Source organism: Gastrolobium bilobum, unplaced genomic scaffold (assembly GCF_033153095.1).
Source record: "Gastrolobium bilobum isolate Gb01-03AN ecotype WA unplaced genomic scaffold, APGP_CSIRO_Gbil_v1 utg7961, whole genome shotgun sequence".
NCBI lineage: Eukaryota > Viridiplantae > Streptophyta > Magnoliopsida > Fabales > Fabaceae > Gastrolobium > Gastrolobium bilobum.
In genome coordinates this window covers 478339-493299 of record NW_026899198.1, presented here as the reverse complement: position 1 = coordinate 493299, position 14961 = coordinate 478339, and the positions used below count along the sequence as shown (strand labels likewise).

Sequence of the window (14961 nt, the reverse complement as noted above, 5' to 3'; positions counted from 1 at the left end):
CTTTTATGTAGTTAGGGGTAGATGGAACTCAATAGAATCTTATATTTTGAAATAAATTGTCTCTGAATTCTTTTCTTTCAATATTTGAATAAATTTATCTGTCTTTAATGCTTTCTATAAGTTTGCTCCTTATATATTGATTTCGGGAAATTGTATGAAAATAGGGATGTTGGTGCATGAACTCTGACTTGGTAAATTTATCATAATCCTTGTAATCTAGAGATAGACATAGGGTAATTGTGCAATCGTGAATTCTTGATCTTAATGCATGTTTTCTTGGGGAATAATCAGGGAACTAGGGTTCTTCTAAGATCACATAGATTTAAGGTAACAAGGAATTGAGCCCTAATTAATTTAGAAAGAATTGATTGACAATAATTTATGAACAGATTCTTGACAATTTAATTCATTGCATAAAGAGGAGATTGGGGGAAGTTGAAACCCTAACTACGCTTGTTTTTAATCCTTAAATCAACTCATCTTCTTCATTGCTTTTTAATTAAATTCCTTTTTAATTAAATTTCTTTCATCTAAATATTAATTGTCCAACTAAACTGCAATTAGCGAACTAATGTTTGAAACTCAATCCTCGTGGGAACGATCTCGTACTCTGGTACACTTTATTACTTAACGACCGGTGCACTTGCCGAGTCGCAACATCTCACTTAGTGTTCTATCATACTCCTTGGAGTATTATTGGTTTTTTACAGTCATGGTGTAAATGCATTCATGTAAAAGTTGTTGCTCTTGGTATACGAACCATTGAACAAGCACTAGAGGCTAGATTGTATTATTAGTGTATGAACTAATATGCAATTGGGTGCTTAATATAATGTGCTTGTGTGTTTAGCCATTATACTTATGAATTGACTGAGTAGGTTCATTGGCTTATAGAATATTAATATGGACTTCCCATTGAGGATTCTTTCTAAGAGGTAATGCTCTTGAAAGTTCCATACGGACACTCACTTTGAGTTACGGTTCATCAATGTGGTCCTAATGTACCGGGTACACCGATTAAATAAATTCTGGTTTGCCTCTTGCTATTCTATGTGTATTCTAAATTTTCATGTACTGGGTACATCCATTATCTTAATTTAAGATTTGGGTTAGGTCTAAGCTTCTTTAAATATAACTTATTAGGTCATTTAACTTTTATAAATAGAGAAATCTCATGTACAATTATAATATACAATATTTATATTCCATATTCTTAAGTATCTCCTATAGAAACATTTAGAGAAAAGTTCACCAATGTCCATGTGGTTTGCTTCAGAATCACTTATGCCCCTGTGGTTTTTTTTCTATCACATATGTCCCTGTGGTTTGCAAAAGGGTATGTTTTTTTATCACATATGCCCTTGTGGTTTTTTTTTTTTTTACAAAACACAGGGGCATATGTGATAGAAAAAAAACACAGGGGCATAAGTAATTCTGAAGCAAACCACAAGGGTACTGGTGAACTTTTCCCAAACATTTATCCTTTTTTTTTTTTTGACACAACATTTATCCTTGGTAACAATACGCAGAATTAGTTATACAGACAGACATTTAAACATCAGCTATTTAAAAAAAAATTCCCCTTATTATTTTCCACCGCTGATTTTATTTTTATTTTTAGGTTTCATTATAGTAATAGTTTGTGTTGCTATCATTTACCATGATTAAAAAATTGCATTTAAACTTAGAAGAACAACCTAGCTATTGACATGCATCGAGTTTGGCCCGCCAATCAAGCAAGCGTGTTCTTAGGTACCCACTACCCATGTGCCATAGCCCACAAAATCAGCAGAAAAAACAACGCCTAAATTGTCTTCCATGTGTTCAGAACTTATTGGCTTTCTTGCTCTCGAGTCTTACTTTTTAGAACCACAAGGGAACCTTGTATTTTATTCATGGTTTTTTTATCCTTATGCACGCTTTCTAGTATTATATAACTGCCCCAACTGCATCATTTTCTCTTACTGCTTTCCTTCACTTTTTGGTTCTTCTAAGAAAGACAAGAGAAAGAAACAAAGAAAGATGAACAAGTTAAGGTCAATGAGGTTCAGCCGAAGCAGCTCCAAGCTTGGAAATGGGAATAAAGCTGCACAACTCACAGAAAATGGTTGCAGAAGCAATGGAGAAATCAAATGGGAACTTAGGCCTGGTGGAATGCTTGTTCAAAAAAGGGAAAACAACCAAAGTGCAGGGGAAAGAATGATCACAATTATGGTGTCAACCGTGTCACAATTGCATGACATTTCTATTGAAGCCACATCAACTTTTGGTAAGTCATCCTCATCCCTTTCTCATAATGACTCTGTAATTTTGGTTAGAAATTGAAATGACAAAAAAACAAAAAACAAAAAACAAAAAAACAAAATCTAAATTTTTTTAATTTTTGTGTAAGATGATATTAATGGTTATTTATAACCCAAAATTTTAATTTTCACATTATAGAGATAATCTAAAGTGGGTATTTGACAAGAGTTGTGAACTAATCATAACTTGCAGGAGAATTAAAAATGATTCTGTCACTGGTAACAACTTTGGAGCCCAGAGAGCAAAGGGTTCTCTTCAGGGGTAAAGAGAGAGATGACAATGAATATCTACACATGGTTGGGGTTAGAGACAAGGACAAAGTTCTTCTGTTTGAGGATCCAGCTACGAAGGAGAAGAAGCTTCTTGGATTAAGAGGCCAATCCTTGTCTCACTATAAGTGTATGACTAATTAATCAAACACATTGTTAGTTAGTCCTAACGTCCACCAAAAGAAAGGTTAGAGAAAGTTTAATTTAATGATGGATTTTTTATTTTTATTTTTTAAATGGTCTTAGATTTGGAACTTAATTATGTACTTATCTATTGGTTGAATCATTCGACCGACACTTCAAAAATTCTGACGTATCATGTTCGACATTTTTCAACACTCACCGACACTTCAACACTTTCCGATACTCCAATACTCGTTGCAAAGACTCAAAAAAGGTTCAAAGGTTACTTTGCGTTGCATTTTGAATTCCAAGTATTAGATTCGTTAGATTACGATTACAATTTTATTGAGTTTAAAATAAACATGTGAGATATATTATGTCTCTTTGCAAAATTAATGTGTATTATAAGTTTAGCTCTATTTTTTTGTTAAATTATTGAATATTAAATATAATATACACTACTACATAAATTAAAAATATTATATATTATCAAAATATGTCCTGACGTATCAAAATTTAACATTTTTGGAATTAACATGTCGAAGTGGCGTATCGTGTCGTATCCTGTGTCCCATGTCAGTGTCGGTGCAACATAGGTTGGCACAATTTCTTGAGAAAAGATGGTAGATTAAGGTTTTAAAGTTGAGCTTGTTTGGCCCAGAAGGTACAGTTCAATCAAGTTTTAATAATAATAATAATAATAATAATAATAATAATAATAAAAGCATTAGTTGAAATCCCAAGAAAAGTAAATTATAAGAAACACTAAATCATCCCTGCGCTTTTGTTGTGGAATGGAAGTTAATTTTGTTAGAAAATTATGTGTCTTGGAAAAATACTTCATATATCTATTTTTCAGAAATTGTATAAATTATAAAAAGTAATTAAGATTTGATTAAAATAAAAGTAGATCGATGTTGAATAGAAGATGATGCCAAAAAGACTGGATTTTCTTAATTGTTCTGAACGTGATTAGAGTAATCTTGTGTGATAAAAATCTGGTTCACAGTTTTAGTGGGTAAATTTGTAGTTTAAAAGTTGAATACTTAGAGTTCAAGAAACTAAGATAGAGTAGATAAAAGAAACTAGATTCACTGTTCCTGGTGGAACAATCTTCACCTTTGAATGCATATACTACCGTGGTGCTTGTTAGCACTAGATCAAAACATTTGAATTTCTGTAAAAATTGCATTCTAACAAAATGGCATTGTTACTGGGAGCGGTGTTTAATTTTGTTTCTTTTGAAATTTTAACAATTAGATTTATAAAGAACCAATTCAACGTAAAAGTTTAAATTGTTAATTAAAGACCTATTAATGGTTTATATACTTCTCTAACATGAACTTTGACTTGAAAAGCCTAGTATAATTCAGCTCCTACAATCCATAACTCAATACCATCGGCTGCCACATGAAGACCTTCATGAGCACATCACCAAATTCATGAATTTCTGATACTTTTTCTGTTCATGGTGTCTCCAAAGAAGCAATGAGGATGAAGCTCTTTCCTTATTCCTTGAGAGGGGCAAAAGAGGAGTGGATGGAAACTTTTCCATCTCAATCAATCTCCACTTGGAAGGAGTTAGAGGAGGCATTTCTCACGAGATTCTTTCCTCCAACCAAGGTGTGTTACTTAAGAGATAACATTACCGGTATAGGCAAGGTTGTTAAAATCGAGATCTTACTTAAAATTAAAAGGGGATAAAAAAATCGTAAATCGTAAAATTGGCACGGATCATAAGATCGACACTATTTAATATATATATATATATATATATATATATATATATATATATTTATCAAAACTGGACTGTTATAATAATAATAATAATAAAATCATAAATTTCATATTTTCATTATGAATTTTTTTAATAATACTAAGATTAAGATATATTTCTTGAACGTTATATATAAGTTTATTAGGGAAAAAAATTATATCATGTGTACGTAGATATATGTGTTTCTACACCGTGACAAAGAAAAGATGGAAGAAGACCTGCACGTTGTTCTATGTTCCTCCCTTGCCGTTGAGTGTATTGTTAGCATAGGAACTATAACGTCGTTTATTTTAGCTTGCTTCTTATTCTTCTTCTTCATTTACGATTAACGGTAAAGGACTTAACCGAGCCGAGCTTTTTCTTTATTTGCACTTTTAACTTTCCTCCAATTGAATAGTGGATGAAAGACTATATAACAAAGAATGACCGGTGAATGAAGGAGTATATGGTAAAAAATAACCAAGTGGTGCAAGGCCATGGTCAAATACTTCTAAACCAGGCAGCCATCCCCCAAAGTAAGGAGCCATGTTGAGAAGCATAGAAATTCAAATAGGGCAGCTAGCTTCAGCCCTAAGCAATAGACCCTTGTTGGGACCACTCCCAAGTGACACAGAGATACCAAGAATGGTACGAATGAAAGCATGCAAGGCCATCTAATTAAAGAATGGCAGAGAGAGTGGACCAGCCGTGTAACACCCCGTACGCCCCAACTTGTGCTCTCAATCTTCTCTTGGGTTCTATTTTATGTGAGATTCAAAATCCCCGTATGCCCCAACTTGTGCAATGGTATTATATCCCTTTACTTTTTCCCCTGCTATAGGGAGCTAATGATCCTAATCCTAATGAATAGATTACTTTTGTATTGTATGCAGAGACGGCGAAGGATTCAGGACATGAGATGGCTTGCTGACAGAAGATAGAGAGCACAGCTGAACATACCCAAAAGGCTTTGTGTGTGAGCAGTTTTGTGCTCTCTCTTCTTCTGTCAACATATCTAGTTTCTTTCTAGCTAGATAGTCACTGAAATATAACATGCATATTTCTCACTTCTCAGGATATAATTTCTCTTAGTTTATTTATTTTCCCATAACCTGCAGCTATATATATGTAAATATATTACCAGCTTGCCATATATATGTTGCAATCTAGTACACTGCCTTACAAATTATACACGGAAGACACATCACAGACAAACACTGTGTGCCATCTTCGTATTTATATTGTTTCCTTAAAACAATACACGCATGATTTGTTCTGTTCTTCTAGACACCTTGCTAACATAGAATTATTATACATCATACATAGGAAATTCGATATTTTACAAAGTCCTCTGATCATAGTATACTCTAGTGCTTACAGCTTTTAAGCAACAAAAAATAAAAAAATCTTGTTTAAGACTTGTCTGGATGCTTATTGCATCCATGCTTACTGGTTATCTCTTTGTTGTTGAAATCTTTATCCTTCTTTGCCACTTATTTATTAAATAAAAAAATATTAAAAAAGTTCCCAAGGTTGAATTTTGAAGGACTGATCCTCTTTTCTTCAAATTCTTTCTCATTAAAAGCAAGGACTGTTATTCATTTCATTAACCTAAGGGCAACATAAATTCTTTGGTAGGAACTTCCTGTCGCAAGTATGGTAATGGTACTATTTTCACTTTTGATACATTTTACTTCATAACAAAACTTGGATCACGGGGGTTTCAGCATATTAATTAGTGGATGGAGATTTTCATGTTTTTTATTTAGACAGGTGTTATCCCAAGTACAATTAACTATGCCCAAGTCTTTAAAATCTAAATACAATATCAATATTGATTATTGAAACATCTCCAAAAATTTTAGGAACAATAATAAGAAAATTACAAAAGATATAAATATCATTAGGAAAAATCCCATTGGATCATGAAGGAGAATCTGCTTAGAAAGAACGAAAGCCGTTAATAGGATTTAAAGGATTGAGGCCTAAAGGAGTGAAAATAGACCTAAGAAGAATTATGAGGAACCAAACTAAATAAGACCAACAAGCCAAAAGTGATTTTGGGCCAAATTACGGTTATTCGGCCAAAATTATGTTATTGGGCCTTAGATTGACCACCCTAAGCCCAATAGGAGGAAGAGGAATCAAGAAGGCATTTCCCAATATTTTGGAGGCCTGTGTAAAGCATGGAAGGCTTGGGTTAGAGTTTAGCTTGGGTTAGGTTATGATGACCATGGGTTAAGGGAAGGGACCATAATTTTAGTTTCAATAATGTGAAAGAGGATTTAAATAGCAATGAACACTAAAATCATTTCAATTTTTTAGTAAAAAAGTAAAAGTAAAGCGTATATACATATATATATATATATATATCACTGAAATTTTAAACATCTTGTCAGTTAAGATAAAAATTAAAAACAATTTAACAAAATTGTATTTTTTTACTATACAAACAGTTTTTTAAACAAGAAATTAGGACCTGTTTGATTATGTTGTATTTTATTTTGTTCTTAAAATTGTTTTATAAAATAGTTAATAAAATAGGTGTTTTCTATATTTTTTTATTTTGATTGTTAAAAATAAAAACACAAAATAAAAATAACTTAGATAACATTCTAAAAATTAAAAGATAGTTATAATTTTTAGAACAATTTTTATAAAACAGGCCTTATAAAACAATTTTATTTTATTTTTGAAAATCAGAAAACTAGTTTTAAAAACAGATTTCAAACAGCCTATTTTATTAATTTTAGATGCAAAAAACTAGGGCTGTTAACGGGCCGAGCCGAGCTGAGCTTCGGTCTTAAAATGTTAAGTCTATGTTTAAATGTCTCAGGCTAATCAAGCTTGTAACCTGTTATAAATATAATTATCGGCCTTTGACCTGACTTATTTACAAAATATTAAAGCCTTATTTAGCCTGTTTTAAAAAAATAAGACAACAAAAATTTATCTAAATAGAATGTGCAATCAACATCACAAGTAATTTCATAAATATTCATAAATTCAATGTATATCCAAACATCATAATATAGAACAAAATCATTCAATAAGTCTGTTCAACCAATAAATTGGGGTGAAATAAATTTAAGAGAGAGAGATAGCTATTACAAGTAGTATAAAAAATATAAAATAGAATTTAATATACTAGATCATCCTGAAAGGCTGTAGGCCGAGCTTTTGAATTGAAACCTGAAGCCTTTTTATTAAACGAGCTTTTATACAAGTTCAAGTCCGGTTCCAACAACTAATTTTACGCATATAAGTTCAAGCCTTCGAGCAGCCGTGATTTATTTATCACCCCTACTAAAAACTGTTTATTCACCATACTTTGTAATGCTCTTTTCGTTGAAACCTCGTTGGGAGTTTCGCTCTCTAATTAAAGTTAGCGCATTATATTCACAAAGAGACTCCAAGGCAAAAGAGCAGACTGATAATGATAACTTGATAAGATATCATCCCAGCTGAGACTAACCCTCTTGTCAAAATTATTATCATTTTAATCTTATTATTTTTAGTACTTGTTTGGTTATTTTTAAATTGAATCAATTTAAAATTAATGATAATTAATTATTATTTTTAACTATTAATTTCAAATTAATCCAACAACAACGTAATAAAAATAATAAAACTAAAAATGATAATAAAATATAACCGCCCTTATAAATTTATTCCAAATTTGCATGTGTTTTCCTTTTAATGGTCTAAGAGTATTACTCTAGAACAAATAAAGAATTTCCCCAAGCAAAGGTATCAAGGAAGGAAACAAATTTTGAGAAACGAATATCAGAGAAATTTGACTGATTAAAATGCCAAATTTCAAATTCAGTGTAATAATAACAACATAATAATAAATTATTAAGAGATTGTTTAATTGATTATAAAAAAGAATAATATCAGTGAGAATCAATAAATTAGTCTAGTTGCCTATTTTAGTTCGTTCCCCTTCTGCTCTCATATGCATAAACAAATATATTTCTAATGTTAACTAAGAAAAAATAGATTGAAAATTATCTTAATTTCCAACGGAACTAGAGAACAAATTCATTCATTCATTCATAGAGCTTAGTTCAATTTTATTTTAATTTAAGACAGCAATTATGAGAGATGTAGATAGGAACTTTGGACAAAGTTCCTATAAGCTGAGCTTGAAGTTCCAAAACTTTTTTATTGTGAGACTTCATTCTTGTACAGAGCAACCAATACATTTGATTGTACTTGTACAACATGTTCAACAGTTTCTAATCCCTTGGATTGGGATCAAACAGATGTAAAACATTGTCAATCTCATTCAATCTAAGGTTTAGAAACTGCCACTTACATGTCGCGCTAGTACAGAAGTTGAACATTGAATTTCCCAGGACTTCAAAGTAGTACCAATGAGACTTTAAATGGCACAATTATATCTACAACATTTCTACCAAGAAAGCACCCCAACTCTACCAAAAACAGAAAGGCACGAAAAATTCTATTATTGACAACATTCTTATTACGAACAATGCCTGCCACAGTCTACACTTCTCATTCCCTCTTCACAAATCGTCCCTGCAAAATGTAACAACAGAAAGAAATTCAATTTAAAACTGAGTTCTGGAACTACTGTACACCAAATTGTTCAGCATTTCCAGACTAGGAACGAAGGACAACAAAATTCAGATGTTTTAAACAGTTTTAATAGACAAACATGCAAAGAAGTATAGCACTACAGTTTAGTAGTCCGCTTTTACTTTTCAATATAGAAGATGATCCGGACCCATATAATGGAGAATATCTTTAGTGCCACGGATGTACCGAATTTTCGGTACATCTTCCACTTACAATATGACACGTATTTTACTTTTGTCAAATCATTAATAAATAATTTATTTTAAAATCAGGTGTGACAGAATGATTTGATAAAAGGTAAGACACGTGTCATATTATGAGTAGAAGATGCACCGAGATCCATAGCACTAAAAGAATTTCCCATATAATGTACCCTTCCAGCCTTGGAGAATGGGTTTTATCCATAGTGGCAAGTATAACCCTATAAATAGAGTGTTAAATCTCACGTGTTACCCTAATTTCTCTAGTTGTCACTATATGCACACACACTTGTTTGTGCATAGTGATATGCCACACCATATACGGCAGTCTTCTCCAAAGACACAGTTAGTTCACAGATTTTATATCAACCACGATCCACCAAGATCAAATAGAAGATGGTGTTTAAAATACATTCATGAATGTATCGAAAAATTAAATAAATAAAATTCATTCGTGACAGATTTAATGGAATCAAGCTAAGTGTGCTCATTAATTTCAGCTAGATCAAAATGCATTTTTTTTTCTTCAGAAAAATTTACTACACTACTGTATGAGATCTCTAATACAGTCAATGTAATTTCTTCCACTTATTCTTGAGAACAACTCTAATACTGCAGTTGAAGTGTCACGGGGTTGTAACAATGTCAACATGATACCATATAATTTGCTGGAATATGTAATGATATTCGAATTGTATTAAAATGCTTTGATGACAATGTAACCTATGATAAACTATCTTCAGAAGAACTCTTGGGAACTTATTGTAGAATCCATTTTTGTTGTGAAAGCGCCTAAAGTGTGAGGCAAGAAGGTCCGGTCACGGTTGGGCAGAGTAATAGTATGTTATGATGTGCACAGGCCAGAGGGTGTAATAGTCCGTTATTGATATGGACCTTCATGTAACTGCTTAAGCTTTTGGATTGAATAATTATTTATAAAAATATTCAGCCAAATGTTGTTATTTGACATGGTTTGTGAGATATTAATGATGGTGACCTCTTGCCTTGTTGAAGGGAGTGGACATTGGACATAAGAGAAGCCGAATGACCTACAAATATACGATCACTTGCTATAGACACTACAACAAGGAACATGATAGGTGAAGTAATTATTTATTGGTAGGTTGCAGGGAATAGAATAACAAGTAGATGAAAGCCAAGGGTGTTGGATATGGCTCATACTTCGCAGTTAGATGACGACACCTATTAGAAGGACGCAGAGAAAGCCAACGGGGTTCCATGAATAGCTGTTGTTGTTTAGGGATTGCAATCCTATTTATATTCATCTTGTAAACCGAATGACTTGTAACGAGTATCGTGAGAAGAATATAGTTCAGACATGCTGGACGTAGCCTACATTAAGTGAACCAGGGTAAACAGTTGTCTCTCTTCTTATTCCCTCTACCAATTGTGTGTGTGATTATGTCGATTCCAACAAAGGGAAGAGAGAAAAAGGAAGGAGAAGGAAATGTTTACCTAACACCTTTTTTACATTAATATTTTTGTTCTGAACTGGGATTTGGCATTGGGTGCTGGAACCGGTAGGCACACCACACACAGGCAGGGCAACTTGGTCCCAAACACAGGAGGGCAATGCATTCTCCAAACCATGACCGTTATGTCTGAACATTTCTTATGGCAAACATGAAAGGCATTACACCCCTGATTCAGACACAGATAGTGTCTTACCCAAGAGGAATACCTATTTTCTTCAATTTAAGCACAAACTAATGTGTAAATTGTGCACATTACCTGCGTGAAGCTATATAGCAACGGAATTGAAGCAATCAAATTGTTTTATACTAACAATGAAATTATGCAATGGTACCTTCATCCTGGGCCGTTTCTCAGCATTCAGTTTGCGAACTTCATAACGGATCCTCTTAGAGAAAAGCCTGTTTTGCCTCTTCTCCTTATATCTTAGAACACTTGCTTCTCTCTGCCCCAGTTTCCAACCCATTTGTTCCTTCATTTCCATCTTGTTAGCTCCACAATCTTCAGGAACTTTCCATGTGTTCCCAACAACGTCACTCCCCCAACTGTCCCATGCAACCTACCCAAAAAAGTAACTAAATTCATCAAACACTCTATTACAAAGTGAGAGTGGGTCCATTATACATTTACACAATGATGCATAATTCATGCCCCCACCTAAAAGTATTTCTCTACTTTCTAACTATTCAAATTTAAAGCTAGCAATTTGTGGTCAACCTCTACCCTGCCTATGCCTTTTTTATGGTTCATTATTATTCAGTAATGATGAATGATAAAAATCTTAACAATGTCCAACCCCTCCAACTAATTTGGGTCATGTTCTCAATGGCCCCAAACCAGGGTAAAAGAAAAACATAAAGCCTTATAATAATAGAGTTTGCATTCATCATGCAACATGAGACAAAAAAAAGTTTTCTACACACATAACATTTTGTGGGGTCTCCATTTTTTGAAGAAAAAAAAAAAAAAAACCTAAGACACGCAAAAAGAATCTCTATAACATTACACAATCAATTTTCTTACAACATAACTCTTATAAAACCATATAATAATATACCCCCAATGTTTTATGAATATCCTAGTCACCCCTACCAAAAAATATTATTGATATGAAATAGATGGGAATGGATACTTTTTATGTACTGTTTTAATATTATTATACTGATCAACGGTCATCATTAAAATAACCATTTTTTTCTTTTCAGTCATTATTAAAAGGGCAGGACCCTACCAGAAGAAGGGAAAGAAAGAGAAATGTGGGTTCTACCGACAAAGTTATTTTAACATTAAACCCTTATTTTAAAATTGTAAACATTGATCCATATATGAATAAATAAGATTTTAATCCAGTTTCATTATACAACATTCCTCATTCCTGAACACAAATAATTAAATAAACTCTCTCTCTCTCTCTCTCTGTCTCTCTTACACACACCCATATACACACGGACAGACACACAACCACAAAATCTTATGAACAAATCCATGATGCAATCTAATTATGACCCATTCACATAACTAATAAATTATTCATGTAAACGCAAAACAACCATTTAGTCAAGTGAAGGAGCTTGTAAGCTTTACCGATTTGGATATAAAAAATAAAATATTCATAAAAACAAAAAATTAAAAATTAAAAAAAAAAATAGAGAGTGAAGTGAAAATTACATTGGGAAGAAGGACACCATTGAGCAAATCAGGGACAGTTTGTGGGGCCTCCTCCTCTGCGACGTAAAGAGAACCTTTGTCCGACCAAGCATTCAATATCTCCTCGTGATCCAGCTTCAATGACAATAACCCAAACGACGTCGTCATCCCTTTCCCACCACCAACACAAAACAACGGGTCCTCCGTGGCGGTCACCATGGTGGCGCCGCCGCAATAACTGGTCACTTCCTCCATGAGCTCCTTTTTCTCCACCACCTCCGAGTAACACACCCACCTCTCTTCACTCCCCTCATTATCCCTCTCTATGCTCCTCCTCCTCATCGCCTTCCTCACCAGCCAGCTTCCATTGTCGCCGCCGTTCAACGACGGACACGTCAGCGGCGAGAAGGATCCCTCCTCCGACGTCGTGGTGGCCGTGGTTGTGGTGGTTGATTCATCTTCGAGCAAGCCGTTGAGGGTGGCGCCGCCGTCGGAGCTGAAGAGCAAAGCCACGTTGTTCTCTTCGTGCATGTCCTTGTCCTCAACCATGTTTTCAGGGTGAAGAGGGAAGAGGTTCAACTGTGGTTGTTGTTGTTGCTCTGTTTTGGGTTGTTGGTGTTGTTGATGAGTCATTTTCTTGGGTTTGTTCTCGTTTTGAGATAGTTGAAGACGAAGACTAAGGAACTTGGGTTTTCTCGTTTTTGTTCTGTTTCTGCGTCGATGTGGTTTAAGAGAAGATGATGTGGAAGAAGAAGAAGTTGAAGAAGAAGACTCTTTAGTCCTTTTTTGTGTCTTCTTATTCTTCTTCTTCATAATAGAGTTTGTTTTTGCAGTTGGAGGAGGACTATTCTTGTCGCACATCATGCACACACACACACTATGTTGTGTAATTTCAGATTTCTGCTTCTAAGTGTGTGTGTGTGAGAGTGAGAGAGAGAGAGAGAGAGAGAGGGGGGGGGGAGAAGAAAAGTGACCAAAGACTTTTTGTTTGAGAAGGGACACTGACCCATGAATGGATGATGTGACATGTTGGCTGTTTCGACAAGTGGGAGTTGGTGATTGGTTAATAGAGTGGATTCCATTGTTATCTGGATTTCCTTGTTTTTGGAAGAGATGAGATTATAGATTGCGTTTGGAGGGAATGTGTTTTGGCAAATCCCTTGTTGCCACGATAAATCCATATTCTCCTTTTAAATAAAGCTTGCCATTTTTTAATTGGGGAAATTTTTGTTTTTTTGTTTTTATAGACAAATTTTATCAGTCGCAGTTATATAAAAATCAATGAGTTTGATTAACAATTTTTTTTTTCTCTTTACAATGATATTCACTTATTTTTATGTGAAGATAATAAAGAAAAAAATTATAAAAAAAAAACAAAAACGTTAAACTTTTTTTAATTTTAATTATATATATAAAGAAAGTGATATTATAAATAGTCAATTCAACTCTGTTAAGTAAAGGTTCATTAATGGTTAATATATTTCTCTAACATGTCTTCTCACAAGAGAGCTCATTGAGTTTAAAAAGTTGATTATGTATCAAGTACAACCTATCTGTACTAAGAAATTCTCACACACAAAATGGACAGCAGCAGCAAGGATCGAACTCGTGGCCTTATGGTCAATGAAATTTTCATACCATGTAAAAAAATAATTTAATACAAAAGTTTAAGTTGTTAAGTGAAGGTTCATCAATGGTTAATATACTTCTCTAATAGATAAGTTATATGTACCACTATTTTTTTTTATTATTTTGTAACCGTTAATTTTATTTTAATCCAACGATAATAAAGTTAATAGTAAGAGATAATAAGAAAAAAGATAGTAAGCATAATCTCCCCGTAAGAAAAAATGGTCCATTGGTACAAATATATCATATGAATATAGAATTCAATTTTATATTAAAATAAAGATTTGACGTTTCTTAGTTTAGATTAATGTTTTTTATGTAGTAGGAGGTAATTTTATCTCCATATACACAAAAATGTGTGAGACCCATGTGAGAAGAAGCGAGAAATAAAAGAAAATACGAGTCCGACGTACTTTTATGTGTATATACTAGATAAAATTTATCTCCTGTAATATGAGAAATATTATTTCAACATTAATTTAGTTTTAGTCATTTATAGATACAGTAATATATAATTATTTATCTAATTATAATTATATTTTATTTAAGTTAGTATTAAGATTTATATATATATATATATATCAAAAGCACTTCAAAAAAAAATCCGATATCAAAAAGTGATAAAATATCTACTTCTTTTTTTGGTTACAGATAAAATATCTACTTTAAATATCAGATTTTCTTAGAAAATGATCATAAATTTAATATTCCTTTAATAATCACGTGATGTTTGTGTGTTTGACGCTCAATAATAATAACTAACTAAATATGTTTTTGCTGAAAGAAGTTGCATGCGTAATTAAATATTCACGGGACGTTTGTGTTATTGACACGACATGAGGATTACGTAATTAAATTATTCTCTATTACTTATATAATATCTTAACGGGTGAGATCATTGTTGTCAAAAACTAGTGTAAAAACGTAAAAATTT

General features: G+C 33.0%; 2 protein-coding genes across 2 annotated transcripts; one reads left to right on the top strand and one right to left on the bottom strand.

Moving 5' to 3' along the window:
• Positions 1–2022: 2022 nt before the first annotated feature.
• LOC133288172 (BAG family molecular chaperone regulator 2-like) lies at positions 2023–11066 on the top strand. Its single transcript, XM_061485873.1, has 3 exons — positions 2023–2269; positions 2497–2663; positions 9251–11066. The coding sequence occupies exons 1-3, from the start codon at positions 2023–2025 to the stop codon at positions 9275–9277; spliced, it is 441 nt and encodes a 146-aa protein (XP_061341857.1). The 3' UTR covers positions 9278–11066.
• On the bottom strand, positions 8573–13324 carry LOC133288171 (uncharacterized). The gene is made up of 3 exons (XM_061485872.1): positions 12420–13324; positions 11086–11310; positions 8573–8997 (listed from the first exon to the last, which is right to left on the bottom strand). Exons 1-3 carry the CDS (start codon positions 13260–13262, stop codon positions 8974–8976), a joined length of 1092 nt encoding a protein of 363 aa, XP_061341856.1. The 5' UTR covers positions 13263–13324; the 3' UTR covers positions 8573–8973.
• Positions 13325–14961: the final 1637 nt, after the last annotated feature.

Excerpts from the sequence above, each read along its gene's own strand:
- LOC133288172 (XM_061485873.1), top strand. The coding sequence starts at position 2,023 with ATGAACAAGTTAAGGTCAATGAGGTTCAGCCGAAGCAGCTCCAAGCTT. Across the intron at positions 2,270-2,496 it reads TGAAGCCACATCAACTTTTG|GAGAATTAAAAATGATTCTG; the intron begins GTAAGTCATCCT and ends CATAACTTGCAG. Across the intron at positions 2,664-9,250 it reads CAGCTACGAAGGAGAAGAAG|TCGGTACATCTTCCACTTAC; the intron begins CTTCTTGGATTA and ends TGTACCGAATTT.
- LOC133288171 (XM_061485872.1), bottom strand. The coding sequence starts at position 13,262 with ATGATGTGCGACAAGAATAGTCCTCCTCCAACTGCAAAAACAAACTCT. Across the intron at positions 11,311-12,419 it reads ATGGTGTCCTTCTTCCCAAT|GTTGCATGGGACAGTTGGGG; the intron begins GTAATTTTCACT and ends TTTTTTGGGTAG. Across the intron at positions 8,998-11,085 it reads AGAAACGGCCCAGGATGAAG|GGACGATTTGTGAAGAGGGA; the intron begins GTACCATTGCAT and ends TACATTTTGCAG.